We start from the raw sequence: 24,486 nt of genomic DNA on the forward strand, positions 1-24,486 counted from the left end.
TTCGCACAGAATGGCAGCAATATTCCAGACAAACAGTCTCCGTAAACAGGAATCCCAGGTGACAGGTATCAGACAAGGAACGAGCAGGCAGAGTAGTCAAGGACAGAAGGCTGGTCAGTTTACCGGGGCAGAGACGAGGAAGACTGGTTGAAGACAGGCAGGATCGTAACCGAGGAAGCAGTCCGGAGATCAACGCGAGAGAGCTATGCATGACACAAAGACAATCTGGCAGAGACTGAGAGGAATGGGAGGGTATATGTACTGAGCAGGCAGGTGATGATCAGGTGAGGAAACACAGGTGAAGGCAGTTGCACTGATGAGTTTGGAGTGGAAGGCAGGTAGAGCTGGGCGGATGAGGGGAAAACCAGGAGCGGATTTTGACAAAGTTTATGGATTTGATTATGTTAGGCTGCAACAAATAAATCTAAATGAATTTAAAAAATACCAATGTTTGTTTTGATTGTTTTATAGATTCTGTAAATAATTAAAATTCTTGGTGTTCTGGAGGAAATCCAGACACTCCAGACAACTTTCGCCCCATGTTCTGCTTTGAACCAGGCACCTTGACTGTTGACCAGGTAGATGATATTTTCACCATTCAACTGTCACCAAAAAGGAGCAACAAGAGAGGTGAAGTGGTGATAACCCACTGGAGAGATTGTTTTCAAGATGCAGAAGGCACAATACTTGACATAGATCCTTGCCTTTTAGGTTGACTATTATTTTATTAATAATGAACTACTTTTGAGGTAAGGTAATCAAATAGAAATTTTAATAAATGTTTTTGTATGCATGTATGTGTGTATATTGAATATAATGCATTCATGGGAGAGGAATGAACAATTACAGTAACAATCCATTTTGAGTTAAAACAGTTCATGCACAAACAAGAAATATTGACCATTCTCATAAAGCAAACCAAAAATAACTGGTGTCAAAACATGCTGTGGAAATTGTTGCTAATTTGGTTCATAAACACTTGAGCACTATGACTGGTTGACTCTGATCTATTTTGTAGAAGAAGAAGGGCCTTAGGGGGTACTTCCGGGTGCAGACTCCTAAATGAAAAGTGTTGTACTGAGTTGTATGTCTGATCATCTGTAATAAGTAAAAGATTGAAAAGCAAACCTGAAGGTAGTCGTCACTGTTGCTGGTAAAAGAACCCTACACAACACAACAGTCCCTCCCATCGGGTTTTCACCAAGTCCATCCGTGGAGTTCATTCATCAGGGAGATGATGACTTATCTTCACAACCATGTTTCCAATGGCCAACACATCAGGTTGCCCCTTCATGTTTCATTCCAGGTGTTCAAAGAAAAGTTTAATTTTGCTTTGAAGAATACCTATGGATTTGGCAAAGCCTGATTATCATACCATATGCATATGCATTTCTTGTATATATTGTTTGTTAGTATCACCTTTTTCTCAAAATTTCATTTAGACATTGTGTATTAATTCACAAATCATTTAGAAACACATCTGGAAAAAACACACACACACACACATAGCCTTACTGAACTATATTCAGGAGTGAGGAAAACACATCAATGCCATAGTTCCCATCTTTTTCCAAAGGATTCATTAATTGAATCTTGTTCAATTAATGAATTTATTGTTATAGTTGATGGAATTTTAATGTTATTATTAGTTCTGGCAAAGCCCCATGTTCACTGATTTCATAGTGGTTATCCATATGAATAATGTCATTTTTAACAGGTTGAATGCCATCAACACAGCCATGCATGACAAGACGCCACCTAACCTGACCAGCTTGTGGTTTCCATTGAAATGCCTGTTGAAAAACCAGAATCGGTATTATTACACCACACTAATGAGAAACGTAACTGCTTGGAACAAAAATAATCTTAAATGCTGGGCAGATCGATGGGGTGCTGCCATGTGGGTGACCTTGGGTCACAACGGACCAGACTCGGGTGGCAGAAGCTGGCTTTGGGGATGTGGAATGTCACCTCACGAGGGGAAGGAGTCAGAGCTCGTGTTAGAGGTGGGGCGTTACCAGTTGGATCTGGTGGGGCTTACCTCAATGCATAAGGAAAATATGTTCCTTAATATCAAGATAAATGCATAAATGAAATTGCATGCATTATGAAATGAAAATGCATTATTGTGCTTGCAATAATGATAGTGTGCATACACAATTGTGCAAAAAAATAAATAAATTATTGTGCTGCTCAACAATCCTACCAATCACTGCTTTCAAATAGTTAAAAAAAATCATCAGTTTTAAAGCTTCTCATGGCCCTTAGCAGTCTATTCAACTGAAATAAACATGAATAAATGCAATAAAATACAAAAATCTATGGCACACAGACAAAACAATACTTCCTTCAAAGAAACATTATGTCTTGTAGGAACAAATGTTAAATTTACCTGAACTTAAAACTGAAAATACATTACTGCTGTGTGATGTTAACTTGTCTGAGGCTGATCCTGATATTTTAATTTAAAAAAAAATTTTTATACACTGTTATAATCCCCAAAGGGGAATTAAGAATGCACACTCTACTTTTTTGTTAATCAATCACACGCATACATATTAGTGTACACAGACCCCTGTAATACACACAACCACACACAAGGGGGCCTGTAAGCATGCCATGGGGGGTAGAGTTGTGGGCAGCCCCTTTGTGGAGCGGCCAAATGAGCAGCTTGTGAGAGGGGACAACGCCTTGCTCAAGGGTGCCTTGGCAGTGCTCCGGAGGTGAGCTGACACCTCCCACTGTCAGCTCACCTCCGGGTGTTTTTTTGGGCGGGAGCGGGAATCGAACCGCCGATCTCAGAACATTGGATGACCCGCTCTACCGCCCGCTCTACCACTGGGCCACTGCCGCCCCAGGTTTGATGGTGTCTCATCTTTCATACAAGTTCATGAATGTTCAGAGTCAGGCTCTGAGCTGAAGAAATCCTCAGGATTGAGTGAAGATGTTTATCAGTCAGACGGCTCCTGTGTGATGTTTTGTTCAGCTTCATCAGAGAGAACAACTGTTCACACAGGTCTGTGCTATGAAACAAAGAGCATCCGAGCAGCTTGGATGCACAGCTGGAGCATTGTGCCGGGGATGAAACATGCAAACTCAGCAGAAGACACACAGGTTTAACTTTTACCTCTTTGAACATTCACTCTGACTCTCATTTGGCTTGAAACCCCTTGCTCTCAGCATCCACCTTCCTTTTAGCTAATTCTGACGAGGGGAGTGGCTAAATTTAACCTCTGCTCTGACTGCTGATACACATCCATCCATCCATTGTCATGACCGCTTGATCCGCTGTCATGGGTCATGGTAAACTGGAGCCTTTCACAGCTGGCTTAGAGTGTCAGGCGGGAAAAAACCTGGGCCAGGGCACCGCGGTGCCACACAGAGACACAGTCAACCACACGCACACTCATTTGTACGGCCAATTTGGGACTGGTCAATTAACCTGAAGCGCATGTTTTTGGAGGTGGGAGGAAGCCGGAGATCCTGGAGAGAACCCACGCAGAGACGGGGAGAGCATGCAAACTCCGCATGGAGCGGGACGCGAACCCGGAACTGCCTTGCTGTGCGGCCACAGCACTACCCACTACGCCACCGTGCTGCCCTGTGGATAAACATCCAAATCCAAATCCAAATCCGCTTGCTGTGCTGCAGTGACTTCTGCTACCGTTGCATTGTGGGGAATGTAGTTTAGGTGCATGCAAAACACCAGCGGGTCAATGTGGCCTGCAGGTCGGTTCTAATAGTAATAGTAAAAATCATCCAGTGGACCATAAATAATTCGCCCTTGGGCAGATCTTGCCCGCGGGGCTTGACTTTGACAGATGTGCCTTAAGGCTGTGGGAAGGAAAACTCTGACTGTTGTTTGTGCGTATGCACCCCAGATTTGCGTATGCACCCCAGATTTGTGCGTATGCAGCCCAGCAGCTCGGAGTATTTGTCCGTCTTGGGGTCTTAAATGGGGTCCTCACGAGATCCCTGTAGGGGACTCCATTGTTCTCCTGGTGGACTTCAATGCACATGTCGACAAAGATGGAGACACTTGGAAGGGCGTGATTGGGAGTAATTGCCGCCCTGATCTAAACCCGAGCAGCATTATGTTGTTGGAATTCTGCGCTTGTCATGTATTTTCTTTAACTAAAACCATGTCCAAGCACAAGGATGCTCAAATGTGTATCTGGTACCAGAGCATCCTGGGTCAGAGGTCAATGATCGATCTTGTGATCATATCATCTGACCTTCAAATGTGTGTTTTGGACACTCGGGTGAAGAGGGGGGCAGAGCTGTCAACTGATCACCACCTGGTGGTGAGTTGGGTCCGTTGGCGAGGGAAATGTTTGGATAGACCAAAGCCCAAACGAATGGTGCGGGTGAACTGGGAACGTCTGGAGGACGACTCTGTCCATGAGTCCTTCAATTCACACTTCTGAAGAAGTTTCTTGTGCATCCCAGTGGAGGCTGAGGACATCGAACCTACTGCAGCTTCAGCAATGAAAGATTCAGTAAAGCTTCCATTGCTGAAGCTGCAGCAGAGAGCTGTGGTCTCAATGTCTTGGGTGCCTCAACACTATGTTGGACCCCGGAGGTCAGGGAAGCCGTCCGACTGAAGAAGGAGGTTTTCAGGGGCATGTTGTCCCTGGGGACTCCTGAGGCAGTTGCAGGGTATCGACAGGCCAGAAAGACTGCAGCCTTGGTTGTGATGGAGGCAAAGCAGAGGGTGTGGGAGGAGTTCGGAGAGGCCATGGAGAAGGACTTTCGGACGGCACCAAAGTTGTTCTGGAGGACTGTCCAACACCTCAGAAGGGGCAAACGGGGGACCATCCAAGCTGTTTATGAAAAGGATGGGACACTGTTGACCTCGACTGATGAGGTTGATGATCGATGGAAGGAACAGTTTGAGGAACTCATTAATCCAACTACCCCAACCAACCCGTACTCTGATGATTGGGGATTCAAATCAATCTCTCTGGGCAAAGTCATCAACGTCAAAGTCATCAACGTAGTTAAACAAGTTCACGGTAGCAAGCCACCGGGTATTGATGAGATTCGCCCGGAAATGGTGAAGGCTCTGGATGCTGAGGGGTTGTCATGGATGACACGCCTCTTTAACATTGTGTGGAAGTCTGGGACAGTGCTAAAAGAGTGACAGACTGGGGTGGTAGTTCCTCTTCTTAAAAAGGGGGATCAGAGGGTGTGTGCCAACTACAGAGGCATCACACTCCTCAGCCTCTCTGGGGAAGTTGGCCCCAAGGTGCTGGAAAGGAGGGTCCGGCCGATTGTCGAACTTCAGAATGAAGAGGAATAATGCGGGTCCCATTCTGGTCGTGGAACAACGGACAAGCTCTTCACTCTCACAGGGATCCCAGAGGGGGCTTGGGATTAAGCTCATCCAGTCTACATATGTTTTGTGGACTTGGAGAAGTCGTACGATTGGGTCTCCAGGGATACACTGTGGGAGGTACTGTGGGAGTATGGGGTGAGGGGGCCTCCCCTTAGGGCCATCCAATACCTATACGCCCAGAGTGAGAGCTGCGTTCAGGTTCTCGGCAGTAAGTCGGACTTGTTCCGAGTGGCTGTTGGCTTTTGCCAGGGCTGCGCTTTGTCACCAATTCTGTTTGTGATTTTTATGGACAGGATATCAAGGCGTAGTCATGCTAAAGAGGGTTTACAGTTTGGTGGGCTTAGGATTACATCACTGCTTTTTGCAGATGATGTGGTTCTGTAGCATCATCAGCCTGTGACCTACAGTGCTCAGTCGTCTGTTTTGTAGCCGAGTTTGAAGCTGCGGGGATGAGGATCAACACCTCCAAATCTGAGGCCATGGTCATTAGCAGGAAGCCAGTAGACTGCCTTCTCCGAGTGCAGAATGAGTTTAAGTATCTTTGGGTCCTGTTCTCGAGTGAGGAAACAATGGAACGTGAGATTGGACGGAAAATTGTGGCAGCAGGTGCAGTATTGCAGTCGCTTTACCGCACTGTTGCTCAGCCAAGGGAGCCAAGCCAAGAGGCAAACCTCTCCATCTACCGTTCAATCTTCATTCCCACCCTCACCTCAATCAATCAATCAATAAATTTTTATTTATACAGGTAGTCGCCGACTTACGACCTATGCAACTTACGACCGATCGACTTTACGACCACAATGTCCGGGTAACGCGGGCATTCCCTCCAGCCACAGTACTCACGCTCTGAAGCTCCCGCGCTCTCTTCAGTCCCCACGGCGCACAAACGCTGTTCAGTTACACTGAGATCAATAGCCCAGCCCACTACTGAGGGGCTGGGCTGCTTAGGAGGCTGTGACGGAGAAATGTATGAATGGCGTATGGAAAAACTGTCAAGCGTTACGTGAACTCTTCTGCTGAAAGTGATGAAGAACTTGATCAGATTCGAGAGAAAATAGTGAAACTGGCAAAAAACCTCTCCTTGGAGAACTCACGAATGATCGCGCTGTATGAAGAACTGATCGCACTGGAAGAAGAAAGAGTGGAAGAAGAAGAGAGAAGAGAAGCAGAGAAAGAAGAGGAGGAAACAGAAAAAATGTTCACCACCAAAGGCTTGTCAGAAGGCTTTTCCCTGTTAAATAAACTCCGTGCACACTTTGAAGAAATGGACATAGAACATAGAAACATTTGCAAGGATTGAACGGATGGCAAACAACGCTTTCCGTCCATATCGTGAAATTTATGAGGAGAAAAAGAAACGAACAATTCAGACAAAGCTCACAATCATTATGAAAAGATCGTCTCCCGCTCCCACCAACCCACACGCTGCCCCAGCTGACGATCCGGACGACCCACAGCCAAGAACCAGCGCTGCTGGATTGAATTTTTACTTAAGAGTCGATTTACGACCAAGTCGAGTTTCGACTGATCTGTCGGTCCCAATCGCGGTCGTAAGTCGACGACTACCTGTATAGCGCTTAATCACGGCAACAAGCATTTCAAAGCACTTTAACAGACAGAAAAACCCAATTGAACCCTCCCTTTGGGGCGGCAGTGGCTCAAAGGTAGAGCAGATGTCTTGAAGACAGATCGCCCCAACCATCTGCGGATCGAATCCCGCTCCCGCCAGGACATCTCCGGAGTAAGTGTGAGCTGACGGTGGGAGGTGTCAGCTCACCTCCCAGCCACTACCGAGGCGGCCTTGAGCGAGGCGCCCTTGAGCAATGCGCCGTCCCCCCTACAAGCTGCTCAATTGGGGCGCGTTTCTGAAGCCGCTGCCCGTCACTCTGCCTCCCAATGTGTGTTGTTTGATGTGTGTACTAACTGCTAACTGTCTGCTTACAGGCCCCCCTGTGGGCTGTGTTTCATGGGGCCTGTGTATACACTGATTGTCATAAACTAACACAAAGAACATGTAAAAATACCTGAGTGACTATGTAATTTCCCTGCGGGGATTAATAAAGTGTTCTTCTTCTTCTTCAGACCAAGCGTAAGTGACAATGGCGGGAAAAAATCCCTCGATGAGGAAGAAACCCGGAGCTGCCAGTGGGAGGTGTCAGCTCACATCTGGAGCACTGCCGAGGTGCCCGTGAGCAAGGTGCCTTCCCCCTCACAAGCTGCTCATTTGGGCGCTCCACACAGGGGCTGCCCGCCACTCTATCTCCCATTGCATGCTTACAGGCCCCCTTGTGTGTGCTTGTGTGTATTACAGGGGCCTATACACACTAATATGCATGCGTGTGATTGACTAACAGAAACTAGAGTGTGCATTCTTAATATCCCTTTGGGGATTATAACACTGTTTAAAATAAAATAAAAATAAAAAAAAACAACTCCGGGCAGGACCCAGACTCTTTTGGGCATCCATCCACCTTGACCAGTTAGGTGGAAAAGAAATAAAAGGAAGATAAGGACAGGGTAAGAGAATGACAGACACAGAGAGAGTGGCAGATAGGCTACATAGGGGTTGTTGCCTTCAATACATGTTCCCCATCATGTAGTTGGTAAATCCAAGGCACAATTACAACTGCATGGATGACTGTATGGCGGCACGGAGGAGGAAAGGAAGCAGGACCCCAGCCAATGGATAGATGAGGGGTGATACTGGTGGGCTAGGAGGTGCAGGTCCACAGCGGATGGTCCACAGCGGATGGGTGGAAGAGGCGTGGAACAGTATGGTGACACGGAGGAAGAGAGGCAGCAGGACCCCAGCTGATGGTTAGGTGAGGGGTGATATTGGTGGGATGGGAGGAGCACAGGTCCACAGCAGATGGTCCACAGCGGATGGACCGATGAGGGGTGGAACAGTATGGTGACCCATTGCTCATGACCTGTGGTCATGAAAATGGGTCACTATACTGTTCCAAGAGCAATGGTTCCATGAGCAATGGGTCATGACCGAGAGAACAGGATCGCGGATACAGGCGGCGGAAATGGGCTTTCACAGGCAGAGCTGGTGTCTCCCTTAGAGATAGGGTGAGAAACACTGCTCTTCACGAGGGGCTCAGAGTAGAGCCGCTGCTCCTTCGCGTGGAAAGGAGTCAGTTGAGGTGGTTTGGGCATCTGGTGCGGATGCCTCCGGGGCACCTTCCTAGGGAGGTGTTCCTGACACATCCAGCTGGGAGGAGACCTCGGGGCAGACCCAGGACCAGGTGGATTGATTATATCTCAACACTGGCCTAGGAACGCCTTGGGATCCCGCAGTCGGAGCTGGTGGATGTGACTGGGGAAAGGGATGTTTGGGGCTCCCTGTTGAAACTGCTGCCCCCGCGTCCCCACTATGAATAAGCAGTAGAAGATTAATGGATGGAAGTTTTTTGGCTAGGTTATATATTCTGTCCACACGACAAAGCAGATATCAGGAATTAAAACCCAACTTTTTGAAAAAACTGGCCTAAGTGAAGTTTTTTTGAAAAAGCTGGGTATGCGCTGTTGCGTGGGCGCTGTAACTGAAACTTTTGCTATCTGGGGGGCGTGTCCCTGCGACAAAAAACGCTGCGACGTCAGTTACGGTTTCAAACAGATCCGGCTCAGATAACGTAGCCTCAGATAACTCTGTCTTTATGCTGCTCAGACACGACACTTTACTGGCCCTCCAACATGTCATCAGGTCCTCGGGTGCCTATTTCATAACACAGTTTATCTCTGGCCTATTGTTACAGTAGAATTACAAACTGCTATTGGGGTGGCAGTGGCTCAGTTGGTAGAGCGGGTCGTCCTATGATCACAAGATTGGCGGTTTGATTCCCGCTTCGTCCAGTCATTTCAGAGTGTGAGCTGACAGTGGGAGGCATCACCTCACCCCCCCGAGCACTGCCAAGGTGTCCTTCAAGGCCCAGTTCCCTTTATAAGATACTCATAAGGGGGGTGACCCACAAAGGAGCTGCCTGCCACCCCACCTTCCCTCCACTGCATGCCTGCAGGCCCCTTGTGTGTGTGTGTGTGTGTGTGTGTGTGTGTGTGTGTGTGTGTGTGTGTGTGTGTGTGTGTGTGTGTGCGTGTGTGTGTGAGTTACTGGCCTATACACACCATATATGCATGCGATCAAGACTAACAGTGTGTGCTGGAGTGTGCTAACAATTTCCTTATGGGAATTAATAAAGTAGATATATTTACATTTACATTTTAAAATATGTTTCAAATGCAAATCAACTTGAGTCAAACATTATTCTGAATCAAGCAACTATCTTGACCCCTCTGGTCACTTATATTTTATAAATAAAGCCACTGTGCTTTCGGACTATAGTGATGGGAACAATGCTGTTCACAGAGCCGTCAGACCAGATGAATAAGGTTGTCTGGAGTGACGTCTGCTGACAAGTGATCTCACTTTAAAACATTCAGAGCATAAAAGATAAACCATCTTTTGAAGTCTGTATTTTATTCTGGATTTCCAGCTAGAAAAGTACAGAAAAAGAAGAGCTTCACAGCTAAACAGATTAAGTTGGAGAGCTAAAGAAGGACATGAAGTGAGGGGGAAAAGAAGAATCCTACAGGCCTGTGGGTAGGTTCCCACGGAGATGAGGAAATGATGCTGACAGAACTTTGACCCATGTCTGGTAAACTTAACCAGAAGAATTCTCTAGGGCCACAGGCTCTAATGGAGTCCTCGCAGGAACACCATTCCCAAAGCTTCACTCTCATTATTTTGAGTGGGAAATACTCCTGCAAAGTTCAACTGTCTACACGACCACTCACTGACGGACAGGGATATTAGTTCATTAAATGAAAGAACAAAGTGCTGGTAGGAAGGGAATTCTAAGATTGGGGTTCACATATTTAAACAGACTCATTAAAGAAGTCTTCATATTTAAGCACGTCATATCACTCACCAGTCAACATTACAGCTAACATGTCATTGTTGAAATGAAGTACTGTATGCTAAGTCCAGCGGCACTTCCTTTTGTCATTTTGTGTGACGCACAAACCGATGGATGCATCCAAACGTTGTGAAAGTGATGTGGGTTCAAACTTTTCCTTTGATTTCCCAGTAGTCGTAGGTCTTCTGGGAGGCTCGTTGTGAAGCGTCTTCTGCTGACGTGTTGAATACATAACTGGGTGAACAGAACTGTGGACGACTTCATCACCAAAAGTCTCTCAGTCAGGACAAAATCTTTTACAATTCTTTTATTTGGAATTTTCTTCTATGTCAGTTGGTTTGAGACAAAAATGAAACCAAATGAATTCAAACAATGACTTAAACACATGAAATTTAATTTAAATGTATGAAAGATTCAATAGTTGTCTCAATCTTATCTGTCATTGAATTCCACTGCTCCGCTTTTAACTAAATATACTTTTCAAAATGACATGCCTTTAATAGGAATAAGTCATTTTTCCTACTAAGTAAGAAGCAGTGTTTCTGCAGAACCCAAAACACATTAGTATGATATGTTGTTCTGGTTTGGTGCTAATCACTTAGGGTAACTTTAAACATGCTAATATGGTAAATTAAGGCAACCATGAGTAGTAACACATTAGCAAAGTGACATTAAAATTCATGATTTTGGAGCAATTGTTTATCTTTCAAAGTTTATCTTTGAAAGATGAACAATTTTATCTTTCAAAGTTTTATGTACCATTTTGTTCAGACCTTTGATATGCTTTAATACACCAGAATGACGGCAGAATCATGGCCTCGATCATAGAATCCTAGCCTTGATCATAGGATCCTATCCTCGATCATACAGTAGAATCCTAGCTTCAATCACAGAATCCTAGCCTCGATCATAGAATTCTAGCCTCGTTTTCCAGCCTACTAAATATTGCAGCTCAGTCTCAATAGATGGAAGTAAATGTCTGGATCAGAAGTCTGATAGAGCACTCCAAAATCTAAAACACAAAAGATGAGAGTGATCTTTTCCACCAGAAATTACCCAGCTGTGGGTGAATATTTACTTCACTAATACGATAAATTTAGTCCTGTCTTCTAAACCTTCTTTTGAATTTCAGAGGACAGTTTAAACTCTAGTCTGTGTGACCTTTTCCACCAGAAATTACCCAGCTGTGGGTGAATATTTACTTCACTAATACGATAAATATATTCCTGTCTTCTGAACCTTCTTTTGAATTTCAGAGGACAGTTTAAACTCTAGTCTGTGTCCATCTTCTCCAAACTCTCATCTCATCTCTTGTTCTTCTACCTGCATCCCTTTAGCATCAACCACCTCCACCACGTCATCCTTCTCTCGGTTCACTGTTGGACTCTCCTCTGGTAAACCCCTCAGGTTGTTCAACCTGTGAAGCACAACGGTTTGTTTCCTGAACATTCGCTGGACTGCTTACACTGTTTTCTGATCCTAACTCAGAGGCCTTTCTTTCTTCCTCCACCATAGTGACTACAGAAAACTCTCGCCGGCTGTCAGGGCTGGCCTTCATAATGGTCACGTAACTTTTTCTGCTGCCTGAAGGTGAGGAATGAGACGGTAGACTCAAAGGGGACAGAGGCAGATTACTCAGGGTGTTCTCTGAAGGTTGACTGGTGGATGTTTTAGAGCCACTCCCAACTGGTGAGAGACTCCTTTTGAGAATTCCAGGCCTCTTTAATTTCTCACTTTCTTCTCTCTGTGGGATTTTGGCTCCTCCTTGTTCTTTCACAGGTGATGGGTTTGAACCCTTCTCACCTTTACCGATAAATGATACGGATGTCTCAGGAGGCGAACTCCCAATGGACCGATTGTAGTCAGCTGGAGAACTAGATGGGGGTTGCAGCGGGACTGGCTCGGTCTCCAGTAGGGAGCCAGCAGGTGAATGGATGGTGCTTCCTTTAAAGGTTAAGGCAGCTTTTGCAGCCTCTGATGGCATATTTCTGGAACTGTCATGGCTTGGCACTCCCGATACGGGTGTGGTAGGAGTTGTTAACAAAAAGACTGAAGACACAGGGGATGAACCTATGTTAATTGATGCTAGCCTATTGTCTACACCTGGTTCCACATCTGAGCTGGAACTTGGGTCAGGGGGTGTTTGGGTAACAGAAAAACATCTGCTAGGTTCAGGTTGATCGGTCTGAATGACAGAAGTAAAGCCTAGACTGGGTTCAAAGTTCTGTGACACCTCAGTACTGTGAAAGTCTGTATCTTTTAAAACCTTGTCCTCAACACCTCTCGCTCTTGCCATTACCTCAAAAGCCTCTCCCGAAGCAGGAATGAAGAATGAAGTGGAGGTGGAAGCTTTTGATCTCCCAGTGGGCAGATTCCCAATCGGGTTCGTAGGAGGTTCTGGACTGGACCCATCTTTAGAACAATCCTCATTTCCAGAAATAGAGTCCTTGTCCTGAAGTTTACGTTTGGAGGAGGAAGAATTTAGAGAACCTGTTTCTGGTGAAACAGGGGGTTGGGTTTCAAGTTCTGGGAGTTGGGTTTCAGGTTTACCACCAGATTCAGACGTGGTCTTTGTGTGTTCTGTTGGCAGCTGTTCTTCAACTGTGACAAGCTGCTGCTTAGTGTTGGATCTAAAACCTCCAGCCTCCCTGGCCAACAACTCTCCTACTTTAACACCAGCGGGATCGCTGCCCCGTCTTAGGCCAAAAAAGGTTAGACTCCTTCTGCGTTTTCCCACACTTGAAACAACCCCAGTGGAGCTCTCTGAGGGAGGCTGGACATCCTTGAACATGCTCCTCAGATTGTATCCACCTTCCTTCTGCTCCACACTGTCCTGGGATTGGTCCAGATGATCCCCTGAACTGATAATTGTACTGGAGCCACCATGAAGCTTCTTATCATGATGTGTCACCCTGAACCTGACAGGAGTAAGGTACAGTTTAGCATTAGCATTAGCATTAGAGTAAGTACATATACTTACGGGATTACTTTGGGATTACTACCTGCCGACGGAGAAGACCGTCTGTTCTCCTGATCGTTGTTTGGAGCGAGGGGTTCGGCTTTGTCGTCGGCCCTTTTTAGATCGCACTTGGGCACAGAGGAGGCAGGAATTGTGGTCAGTGCCTGAGTGGACCGTGTGGTGATGGGAAGGAATACCACCAATGGACTCCTTACGCAACCTGGACATCAACATTATCCTTTAATACTCTTCTCATATTAGTATCTCTAGTCCACTAAGAAGAAGCTGGTTTAGCACCACGGTGGACAATGTCAACTATGGACTGTACTGACAGGCATTCAGCATTTAATCCCCATGAAGATGAGAACAAGGAGAGGACACACATTTTGCAGCCAGAAATTAAGTCAGTTACACAATTACACTATTAAAACTACAAACGTTAAAAAGCAGTGATATCACTCTCTGACTTTTACAGCCAACCAGCACTAGAATCACAGTCATCATAAACTTCACCGACTTTAATTGATATCATTTTCTGTAAGTTTTTGCTCTGAATTAAATGAAAACCTTCACTAACATTTTCATTGCTACGACCATGATGTAATGTAGCCTAAAGTGATTTATATAATATATTGATCTATTTTGACAAGGTTTTATGGAAAGATGAGGATAAATGAACAATGCGTCACTTCAAAAAATTATTTTGAAATTCCTTTAGTCTTAAAGAATGTTTAATTGACAGGATCTTCGTTTGGAGGCTTTGGCCAGACTGGATGAGTCTGATGTCTCTGCTGGATGAGCTCACCTCGAGTCATGGCGCACACACACGTTGTGATTTCCCAACATTTCATTGAAGGCTTCCATGTTAGCTAAAAGTGACAAATGAAGGTCACACTTCAGGTTAAAATCAATGATATTAAATGACACTGGAATGGTGTATTTTTAATTAGCTTTAAAACACTAGTCAGATTTCTTTTAATTACTCACCTTCGTTTTCAATAATGCATTTGAGGATCTGCTCCACTGTGTCCTGATTGTCATCATCCTCATCTGAAAAACAGCAGAGAGTAGAACTAATGTAACCCACACCTTTATAATGGTACAGTCCTAATGGTACAGACCACCTGCTGTGAGGCTGGTTCTTTCCAGTTCACGAGATACCAGAACATAAGAAGCACTCATGTTAAATCAACTGTAGCATGTACCCTTGTTGATGAAGTCAGTTCTAAGGACACATTCTAGATACTTAGGTAAAACCAAGGAACTTTGGAATATATCTGGACCAATGAGTAGATAGGAAGCTTTTGTCCTACACGTTTATGAACGCCGCAAAATTTTTGGAGTAGTTTTGTTTGCTTCTTTGTTCGTTTGTTCTCCCCATGGTGTGTGGGTTCTCTCCGGGTTCTCCGGTTTCCTCCCGCCTCCAGAAACATGAAGCCAATCCCACCAGTCAGATGTTTCTGAATTTGATATTGTTTTTGATTTGGAATTTGTTGTTGTTGTTGGATTTTAAGAAATTACTAAGAGTTTGAATGTATTAGATGATCATTCACATCATACCTGCCTTTTTGGACGCCTATGTTCGCTGTAAATAATGGTTTTAAATAAGTTAATTTTTTTAAAACATTGATGATATATCTGTGATGGACAATTAGTAAAGGTTTTGTGTTTTGTTCTGGAAACTACTTCCTAATTGTTCAAGTGTAACAGAGACAGGTTGTCAGGTATATGGTCTGAGTGAGGTCACTGTGCGTGTGTGTGTGTTGTCATGGTAATTTATAACCTTCACTATTATCCTGACTGTCTTTCTTATTAGTCATGTGATTCAGGAATCTGTGCACAAACGTTAATAAGCATCCAAATATAAGCATCACAAATAATGATAATAGTTAATTGCTTTTTTAGTTCTTTCTCTTGACTCCTAGTAAAATGCAGTAAAGATGGAGTGTCGTTCATCTGATCACCACCACAGAAAATTAACACGCACATTATAATTCCCCAGCTCCTCCATTCAGCCATGCACATTTCATTCTGATTGAGTGGCAGTAAATTGAAAAAAACCAACACAGGAGACACGTCAAAAGGGGCATGTTCAAAAATGATGGATACTACATTTCCCATAATGCAAAGCAAGTTTTCTAGGCTCCTGCATTCCTGGTAATTGCCCTCCATATGCTTCTTCATGGGGAAAAAACATTTGTTTTTAAAGATTTACATTCATTTATTGTCAACTCACCTTCATCACCTCCAAGCTTCTCCTCTTCCTCCTCTTCATCACCCATGTCTCCAGTGCGGCAGCGGTAGCCCTTCTTCTTCAGCAGATGACAGATGAGGAAGCCAAACAGTCCAGTGAGGAAGAAGAGGAATACCACCACAAATATCATGTAGGGTGGGGTAACGTCCCCCACCCCAGAGGCCTCTGATTCAGTCATAATGTAGGATCAGCCTGAGGGACAGAGAGGGAGGATGAGTTTCACCAGACCCTTCACCTGAACCTTTACCAGAACCTTCAGGAGAACCTTCACACAGAACCTTCACCAGAGCCTCCACACAGAACTTTCACAAAGAACTTTCACCTGAATGTCCACAAGAACCTTCATCAGAGCCTTCCCACAGATGTGGTTTGATTCGGTGCTCAGGTCAGGTGGAGGAACCTGTTCAGTGTTTTAAAGGCTACCAGTCACCAACACCAGACAAGCACAGGCACACCTAAAGCTACCTAAAGCTCCTCACTGGGCCCATTAAGGCTGAGCCAATTCACAGGGAACGGCCTACATTCTTCATGAATATTGAGTTTCTAATTTTCACTCATGGGGCAAAATAAATCCACACAGCCCAGTAATTCTTGATCACTGAGGAGATGGAAAACAATCAGATACAATTTTTCTTGCACTCTTTGACCCTCTTATTCTCACCAGAAGGGAACCAGTTAACAATTATGAACCACTGTGACAGACACAAGTCAACTCCCCAAAGCGGTCCCCAACCACTGGGTCGCGACACGGACCATTAGGTACCGGGCGGCACAGAAGGTTTGAATTTTTATTGATTATCAATCTAAAGATGCTTTATTTTGAAAAGTGAGTTCTGCACAGAATGATGCACAGACAAATGCAGTCTGGCAAGTAACTAGTCAGTAACTAGTCAATAACTAGTAAGTCACCAGTTAGACACCAGTCAGTCATTAGTCAGTCTATAGTCGGTAACTAGACAGACACAACTCAGTAACTGGTCAATAAATAGTCTGTAACTAGTCAGTGACTAGTCAGTAACTACTCAGTAAGTAGTCAGTAACCAGTTAATAACTAGTTAGTAATTGGTCAGTAACTAGTCCGTAACAAGTCAGTAACTGGTCAGTAACTAGTCAGTAACTAGACATAAACTAGACAGTAACTGGTCAGTAACTAGAGTTTAACTAGTCAGTAACTAGTAAGTAACTGGTCAGTGACTAGCCAGTAACTGGTCGGTAAGTGATCAGTAACTAGCCAGTAACTAGTCTGTAACTGCTCAGTAGCTGCTCAGTAACAAGTCAGTCACAGTGACTAAATGCAGGCACCTCCTCCCTGTCGAAGTGTTAATATGTTGTCTCACCTCGGAACAGAAAGAACACATCTCCATTTGGTCAGATCGCCGACAAAGAGGAAGCTCTTACCGGTTTCCTGCCGGTCCACAGTGTACTCGTCCCAACAGACGAGTGTCAGCATGGTGGGCTTTAAAACAGCTGCTACCATTTGGTTCAACAATTTCAAGTGTGTGTGTGTGTGTATGTGTGTGTGTGTGTGCGTGCGTGCGTGTGTGTGTGTGTGCGCCCCTCCTAGACAGTGTGAGTTACTGTGAACTCCACCTTTTCTGTTTATCTCCAGGAAAAACTGGAGGCCCAGAGACGGTGTGAGAAGAGAGGGCAAACACAACCACACACACTAATTTTAATTTTTTAATTTTAATTTTTAATTTGTGTTTGCACATATTCAGGAGAATTCTCATTTACACCTGTAGAACCTGAAAAAATGTCTACTGCTGTCCAGAGTCCAGGTGAGCACATTGATAGATCATCAGGTTCTATAGTCACAACACGCACGAGTCAAAGTGTTAGCAGTCAACAGTGAGTCATGCTTATCATAGTCGTCCTGCTGCTGGCTTATCAAGATACATTAACGCCCTGTCACACACACATACACACACACAGACCAGCCGGTCGCCATACGTACCTCCTCCACACAGCCTTATTAACCTCCTCCACACAGCCCACAGCTATTGTGTGATTCCCTTCCTGCCAAAAATGTTTATACTAGACATTTATCAGATCATGCTGTGTCTACATCCAAAAAAGAAAAACCAAGTGTGCTTAATTTAATCCCGCACCTGAACTATACAGCAGGTTATTTCCCTAATGTTATTCATCTTCCGAACCACTTTGGCTGCTGTAGCGGGTCATGGGAAACTGGAGCCTATCCCAGCTGTCTTAGGACGTGACGGTGCAAACTCCGGGTGCAACGCCAGTGCACCACAGAGCCACACAGAGACATACAACCATGCACGCTCACACTCACACACTATGGGCAATTTTGAATGGCCAATTAACCTGAAGTACATGCCCAAAAGCTGTTTGAGTAGATCCACTGGAAGTTAAGAAAGTTTATGAAGACTTTTTGTCTCTCATCCAAGAGATTTCTTCAGTTGGTTGAGAGACAAAACGTCTTCAAGAACTTTCTTAACATCCAGTGGATCGACTCAAACAGCTTTTGAATAACCATTACTTGGATGACTGAGAACCTATACAGTACATGTTTTTGGGGGTGGGAAGAAGCCAGAAAACCCGGAGAGAACCCACACAGACACGGGGAGAACATGCAAACTCCGTACAGAGCAGGACTCGCACCCGGACCCGCCTTCCTGTGCGGCAACAGCGCTACCCACTGCGCCACCGAACCATTTTTGTATTTGTAATTTTGTAGAATCTGGGAACCACCAGTAGGACTGTGTGTTGAGAGCATAATGCTCTAGATGGATTATATGGAACTAAAAGTTCCTTCAGATACAGTAGGTTGGTGCCTGACCATGAGGGGCTTTGTAAGTAAGGAGGAGTATTTTAAAATCTACCCTAGCTTTCACAGGAAGCCAGTGCAGAGAAGCCAGCACAGGAGAAATATGGCCTCTGGTACTGGTCCTGGTCAGGACAAGGGCAGCAGCATTCTGGATTAGTTCAAGTGTCTTCAGTGACTTTTTGGGGCAGCCTGAAAAAAGTGAGTTACAGTAATCTCCTGGAAGTGATGAAAGCATGGATTAAAAGCTGATTGACTGATTGATCTTCATCTGTTCACAGCTGTGTTTAAACCCAGGTCCCGATGACCTTCAAGGAAATGTCTGACCAAGGTTTGTTTGTAAAACGAGAAATCACAAGTCACATGTTTGTGATTCAATCTGCTCTGCCTCAGGTCCACACCATACTCTGCCATGTCAATCCCGTCATTCCCATAAGATACCCACAGTTCACTAATGTCTGCTTGCCTGCTCTCAGGACATAACCATCCAGAGAATCTTCAATTGCACATTTCTGATTCATTGCCCCATACTTGTGTCAGCCTCTGGGCTCTCACTGGTGGGAGATAACCTCAATTAATAAAATACACAGACTCTTCATATGAACAGGATGAAAGATACCACAAATCAACAGACTGTCAGTCTTTACACTATACATCAACATAGAGTGTATTATTTTCTGCTATTCATTTTGGTCACTGTGGTAAACCCAGTCGTGTTTTACAGTGACAATCAATGGAGCGTTGACTCAGCAAGGCAGATAAGTCAAAGCACATCTGTTCAGTCCTACAGCAGAGAATATCAAACGTTCATGTCATTTACTTTCAGTCCTACAGTAGAGAATATTCAATATTTATATTGTTTACTTTCAGTCCTACAGTAGAGAATACCAAACATTAATGTCATTTACTTTCAGTCCTGCAATAAAGAATGTTAAACGTTCATATCATTTCCTGTATGTCCTAGAGTAGAAGTAGAGTATTAAACTTTCATGTCATTTAGTGTGGGTCCTACAGTAAAGAATATTAAGAATTCATGCCATTTACATTCAGTCCTATAGTAGAGAATATGAAACATTCATGTCATTTACTGTATGTCCCACAGTCGAGAATATTAAAGGTCCATGTCATTTGCTGTATGTCCTAAGGTAGAGAATATTAAAGGGTCATTTCATTTACTCTATGTTAACCCGGGCCTCGACCGAATTGAACGTATGACTTCCATACCGGATCGGTCGAGGCACGGGTTAACAACAACCGCCATTGGTGTCGTTCACCTACAGGGTGCCCATGGAAATTGGACTACTGTTGGTCGAAGAAGGAGAGGAGGAAAGTGCGTTTGTAGGAGGAGAGAGGAGAGGAACGCCAAGAGTATAGGACTGAGAGTAGGGACGTTGAATGTTGGAACTATGACAGGAAAAGGTAGTGAGTTGGTTGACATGATGCAGAGGAGGATGGTAGACATACAATGTGTCCAGGAGACTAGGTGGGAAGGTAACAAGGTTAGAAGTTTAGGAGCAGGGATCAAGCTGTTCTGTCATGGTGTAGATAGGAAGAAAAATGGAGTAAGAGTTATCTTGAAGGAGGAGTTAGTTCGGAATGTCCTGGAGGTAAAAAGAGTGTCAGAAGCTAGAAATCGAAGGCGTAATGTTCAATGTTGATAGTGGGTATACTCCACAGATAGGATGTGAGCTGGAAGAGAAGGAGAAATTCTGGTTGGACTTTGATGATGTGATGCAGAGCATAACTAGAAGTGAGAGTTGTCAATGGTGGAGATTTTAATGCACATGTTGGTGCAGGAAACAGAGGTGATGAGGAGGTAATGGGAATCTAGGAGAGGAATGCAGAAGGACAGATGGTGGTTGACTTTGCAAAAACAATGGAAATGGCTATAGTGAATACTTTCTTCCAGAAGAGGCAGGAACATATTGTGACCCATAAGAGTGTAGGAAGGAGCACACAGGTAGACTACATCTTGTGTAGACGGTGTAATCTGAAGGAGATCAGTGAATGCAAAGTAGTGATAGGCAAAGAGCGTAGCATAGAATGGTGGTGTATAGGATGACTCTGGTGGTGAGGAAGATGAAGAGGGCAAAGGCAGAGCAGAGGACAAAATGGTGGAAGCTGAAAAGGGAAGAGTGTTGCATGACTTTTGGAAGGAGTTAAGACAGGCTCTGGGTGGCAAGGAGGTGCTTCCAGATGACTGGACAACTACAGCTAATGTGATCAGGGAGACGGGTAGGAGAGTACTTGGTGTGTTATCTGGAAGGATAGATAAGGAGACTCGGTGGTGGAATGAGGAGGTACAGGTACAGTATACAGTGTATACAGAGAAAGAGGTCAGCTAAAAAGACGTGGGACACTGAGAGGACTGAGGAGAGTAGACAGGAGTACAGGGAGATAGAGCGTAAGGTGAAGGTAGAGGTAGCAAAGGCCAAACAAGGGGCTTATGATGACTTGTATGCTAGGTTGGACAGTAAGGAGGGAGAGACTGATCTATACCGGTTGGCAAGACAGAGAGACAGAGATGGGAAGGACGTGCAGCAAGTTAGGGTGATTAAGGATAGGGATGGAAGTGCATTGACAGTTGCCAGTAGTGTGATGGGAAGATGGAAAGAGTACTTTAGAGGTTGAAAGTGAGAGAGAACAAAGACCAGAAGAGGTGAACCAGGAAGTTGCAAAGATTAGTCAGGATGAAGTGAGGAGGTCATTGACGAGGATGAAGAGTAGAAAGGCACTGGGTCCTGATGATATACCTATGGAGGTATGGAAGTGTCAAGGAGAGGTGGCAGTAGAGTTTCTGACTGGGTTGTTCAACAGGATCTGAGATAGTAGAAGATGCCTGAGGAATGGAGAAGTGTGCTGGTGCCCATTTTTAAGTCTGGAGTGGCAGAGAAGTATGTTAGAGCGGTGCAGGACATGTTTGAGGACTGTAAGACAGTGGTGAGGTGTGCTGTTGGTGTGACAGAGGAGTTCAAGGTGGAGGTGGGACTGCATCAGGGATGAGCCCCGAGCCCCTCCTTGTCCGTTATGGTCATGGACAGGCTGAAAAACAAGGTTAGTCAGGAATCTAGATGGACTATGATGTTTACAGATGACTTTGTGATCTGCAGTGAGAGCATGGAACAGGTGGAGGACAAGCTAGAGAGGTGGAGGTTTGTCCTGGAAAGGAGAGGAATGAAGGTTAGCCGCAGTAAGACAGAGTACATGTGTGTTAATGAGAGGGACCCAAGTGGAAGAGTGAGGTTATAGGGAGAAGAGATCAAGAAGGTGGAGGATTTTAAGTACTTACGGTCAATATTCCAGGGCAATGGAGTGTGGAAAAGAGGTGAAGAAGTGTGACACAGGCAGGATGGAACGGGTGGAGAAAAGTGTCAGGTGTGATGTGTGATAGAAGAGTTTCAGCTAAAATTAAAGGAAAGGTGTACAAAACTGTGGTGAGACCAGCGATGTTGTTTGGTCGAGAGATAGTGTCACTGAGGAAAAGACAGGAGACAGAGCTGGAGGTAGCAGAGATGAAGATGCTGCGGTTCTCTTTGGGAGTGACCAGGATGGTTAGGATCAGGAATGAGTATGTCAGAGGGACAGCAAATTTGTTTTGGAGATAAAGTCAGGGAGGCCAAACTGAGATGGTTTGGACATGTCCAGAGGAGAGATAGTGAATATATTTGTAGAAGGATGCAACATTCCGAACTGCCAGGCAGGAGGCCTAGAGAAAAACCAAAAAGGAGGTTTATGGATGTAGTGAAAGAGGACATGAAGGTAGTTGGTGTGAGAGAAGAGGATGCAAAGGACAGGGTTAGATGGTGGCAATTGATTCGCTGTGGCGACCCCTGAAGGGAAAAGACGAAAGGAAAAGAAGATGTCATTTACTGCATATCCGACAGTATAGAGAATAATAAAAATTCAGGTCATTTACTTTCTGTCCTACAGTAGAGAATATCAAACATCTATGTTATTTACTGTAGGTCCTACAGTGGAAAATATCAAACTTTCATGTAATTTACTATAGGCCCTCCAGTATAAAGTAGATAGATAGATACGTTATTAATCCCGGAGGAAATTGTATAATTATTGAAGAGTATTGAAGGTTCATGTCATCTATTGTTTTTTACATGTGGACCTAAAGTCTCACCCAGTGAAACATGGGTCATCTAGAGCAGCTTCATCCAGCATCACCTGATCAGAAACACACACACACATCCTCCAGGTCAGAACTTTAACTTCAGCAACATTGAACATGAAGCCGCTTAAACCATGTCATGTCCTCTCCACTCTTCCTGACACACCAGTAGTCCATCAGTCCCTAAGCGGCTCGGCGACACGTCCGAGACCACGTCGATAGTTGGGGACATCTGTCCGCATCACGTCACATGAGGTCCGTTAGTAGCCGTTTCCTGATGCAGTGGGAGTGACGTCTGCTAGCAGGACACCGTTTGCTGGTGTTCTAATGCGACACGCGTGGAGTTCATCACCAGACGGTCAAATGACGCAGAATCTCGTAACGCACTCCTCACACTCCTAAACAGGTTTTGCTGCATTTTCGTCTCTGCGCGTGGATCTTACGACACATCATCTAGTTGTCGTGTCGTTTGACACGTCGTGACGAGGTGTCAGGTCTGGACCGACCCAAAGCATCACCGATAGTAATGCTGCTCCACGCGCCACCCATCAGTACCGCTCCACGCGTGACCTTCATCACCAGGCGCGAGTCAACACACCACGACCCTGTCATCCTGTGTGAGATGGGACACCCACTGGTCCCCAGCCCCAAACAGATATCCGACCGGGACACCCACCTTTAGTCCGGTGGAGACACCGCCCGGTCCTCCGTGGTGGAAGGACGTCCCATGTCCGTAGCCCCCTCCTCGATCCCCGGTCGGAGAAGGACGAGGCTCCGCATGATGCGGAGGGCAGAGCTGCAGGAAGCTGGGAGGTCCCTGCTGCGTGGGCTTGTCTTGCTGCGAGTTCGAGTTAACCTGTGTGGGACCAGAGAGACCAGCGTCCACCCTTCTGACGTCCACGGTGGACAGATCTGAATGGGTGTTGCTTTGACCCGGTGTTCTTTGGACTCGTCTCGTTTGGACCTGTATTGAACGGGTCTGTTCTGTGTCACACAGAATCTGTTCTATTAAACTGGAGACCGACCAGATGGTTCTGAAAATATAGAAGCAGAGAATAAAACCTTATTAACGAAGCTGATAAAACTAAACTCATCGCAAATGATTCCACGTGTCTGATTGCACTGATCAATATGTTATCAATGATCAGTGATTGGCATTAATGTCAGAACCGATCAGAAATCTTCAGCTGGTCTCTGGCGCCACAGTGTGGTTGTCCAGCTCCTGTCCTCTATTATTCCACGTTGTTCCACCTGTTCATGTCCTCTACTAGTTTTCCCCCGCCATCGTCGCTTATGCTTGCTCTGGAGGGCATTGTTGGCTTTCTATCTGTAAAGCACTTTGAAATGTCTTAGATATGATTTAGCACTATATAAATAAAAGTTGATTGATTGATTGATTGATTGATTGATTGATTGATTGATTGATTGATTGATTGATTGATTGATTGATTGATTGATTGATATTAGTCCACGGTGCCCTACCAGTAGAGTTAAGTTCTTAAGCCCTAGTCCAAGCCCGACCCATGCTCAAAATGTCAACAATTACGGTCGGGTCGGACTCAGGCTTATCTTTCGCTAACTTTTTAAATAAATATGTATTTATATATTATGTTTCTCAAACGATATACGGAAAGGAATACCTTTATAAAATGAATTATTTGGGTAAAACAGTAGGCGCTGTATGGTAATTAAAATAAATGTTAAATAGGCTGCTACATTTTTCCAACGAAATGAAGCATGAACTACCACACCTGATCAAACAGATCTTACCTCTACCTACCAGTTTATGTCCTCTAATAATAATAACAAATAATAATAACCATTTCTTTAATTGTCCCTCTTGGGGAAATTATTTTATTGTCCTACCAGTTCTCTTCTGTCCTACACACAGGTAATATGTTCATGGATCACATGTATAATTTCCGCATCCTTTCAGACTCATGACAATAATTCTATTAAATCTTAATTATTATTTTCCTATCCCGAGTTACTCTCCTGATGGTTTTCCTGTGTTTGAAACCTTACATCAAGTGTATTATAAATGCTTGGTGTTCTTACTGTTACGTTTGTTGTTCCATCACATTATCCATCCATTTGCTCAGGTACAT

At 44.7% G+C, this 24,486-nt stretch overlaps 1 protein-coding gene across 5 annotated transcripts; it reads right to left on the minus strand.

Annotated features, from left to right (window-relative positions):
* Positions 1–10,549: 10,549 nt before the first annotated feature.
* rell2 (RELT like 2) lies at positions 10,550–23,573 on the minus strand. Of its 5 annotated transcripts, none has more exons than XM_068325579.1 (6): positions 23,055–23,573; positions 15,453–15,662; positions 14,204–14,266; positions 14,022–14,085; positions 13,260–13,436; positions 10,550–13,175 (listed from the first exon to the last, which is right to left on the minus strand). In XM_068325579.1, exons 2-6 carry the CDS (start codon positions 15,646–15,648, stop codon positions 11,615–11,617), a joined length of 2,061 nt encoding a protein of 686 aa, XP_068181680.1. In that variant the 5' UTR covers positions 15,649–15,662; positions 23,055–23,573; the 3' UTR covers positions 10,550–11,614. The 5 variants fall into 5 exon arrangements, with proteins under 5 accessions (XP_068181680.1, XP_068181684.1, XP_068181683.1 ...); XM_068325583.1 differs by lacking the exon at positions 23,055–23,573 and adding an exon at positions 22,435–23,042; XM_068325582.1 differs by lacking the exon at positions 23,055–23,573 and adding an exon at positions 22,391–23,042.
* Positions 23,574–24,486: the final 913 nt, after the last annotated feature.

This window comes from Antennarius striatus, chromosome 10 (assembly GCF_040054535.1).
Source record: "Antennarius striatus isolate MH-2024 chromosome 10, ASM4005453v1, whole genome shotgun sequence".
NCBI classification, from domain to species: Eukaryota; Metazoa; Chordata; class Actinopteri; order Lophiiformes; family Antennariidae; genus Antennarius; species Antennarius striatus.

What these genes read in the sequence shown, in the direction of transcription:
- rell2 (XM_068325579.1), bottom strand. Translation starts at nt 15,648, where the DNA reads ATGACTGAATCAGAGGCCTCTGGGGTGGGGGACGTTACCCCACCCTAC. An exon ending in GAAGCTTGGAGGTGATGAAG is followed by an intron (nt 14,267 to 15,452) that starts GTGAGTTGACAA and finishes GCTGTTTTTCAG; the next exon opens with ATGAGGATGATGACAATCAG. An exon ending in TGTGTGCGCCATGACTCGAG is followed by an intron (nt 13,437 to 14,021) that starts GTGAGCTCATCC and finishes GTTGATGTCCAG; the next exon opens with GTTGCGTAAGGAGTCCATTG.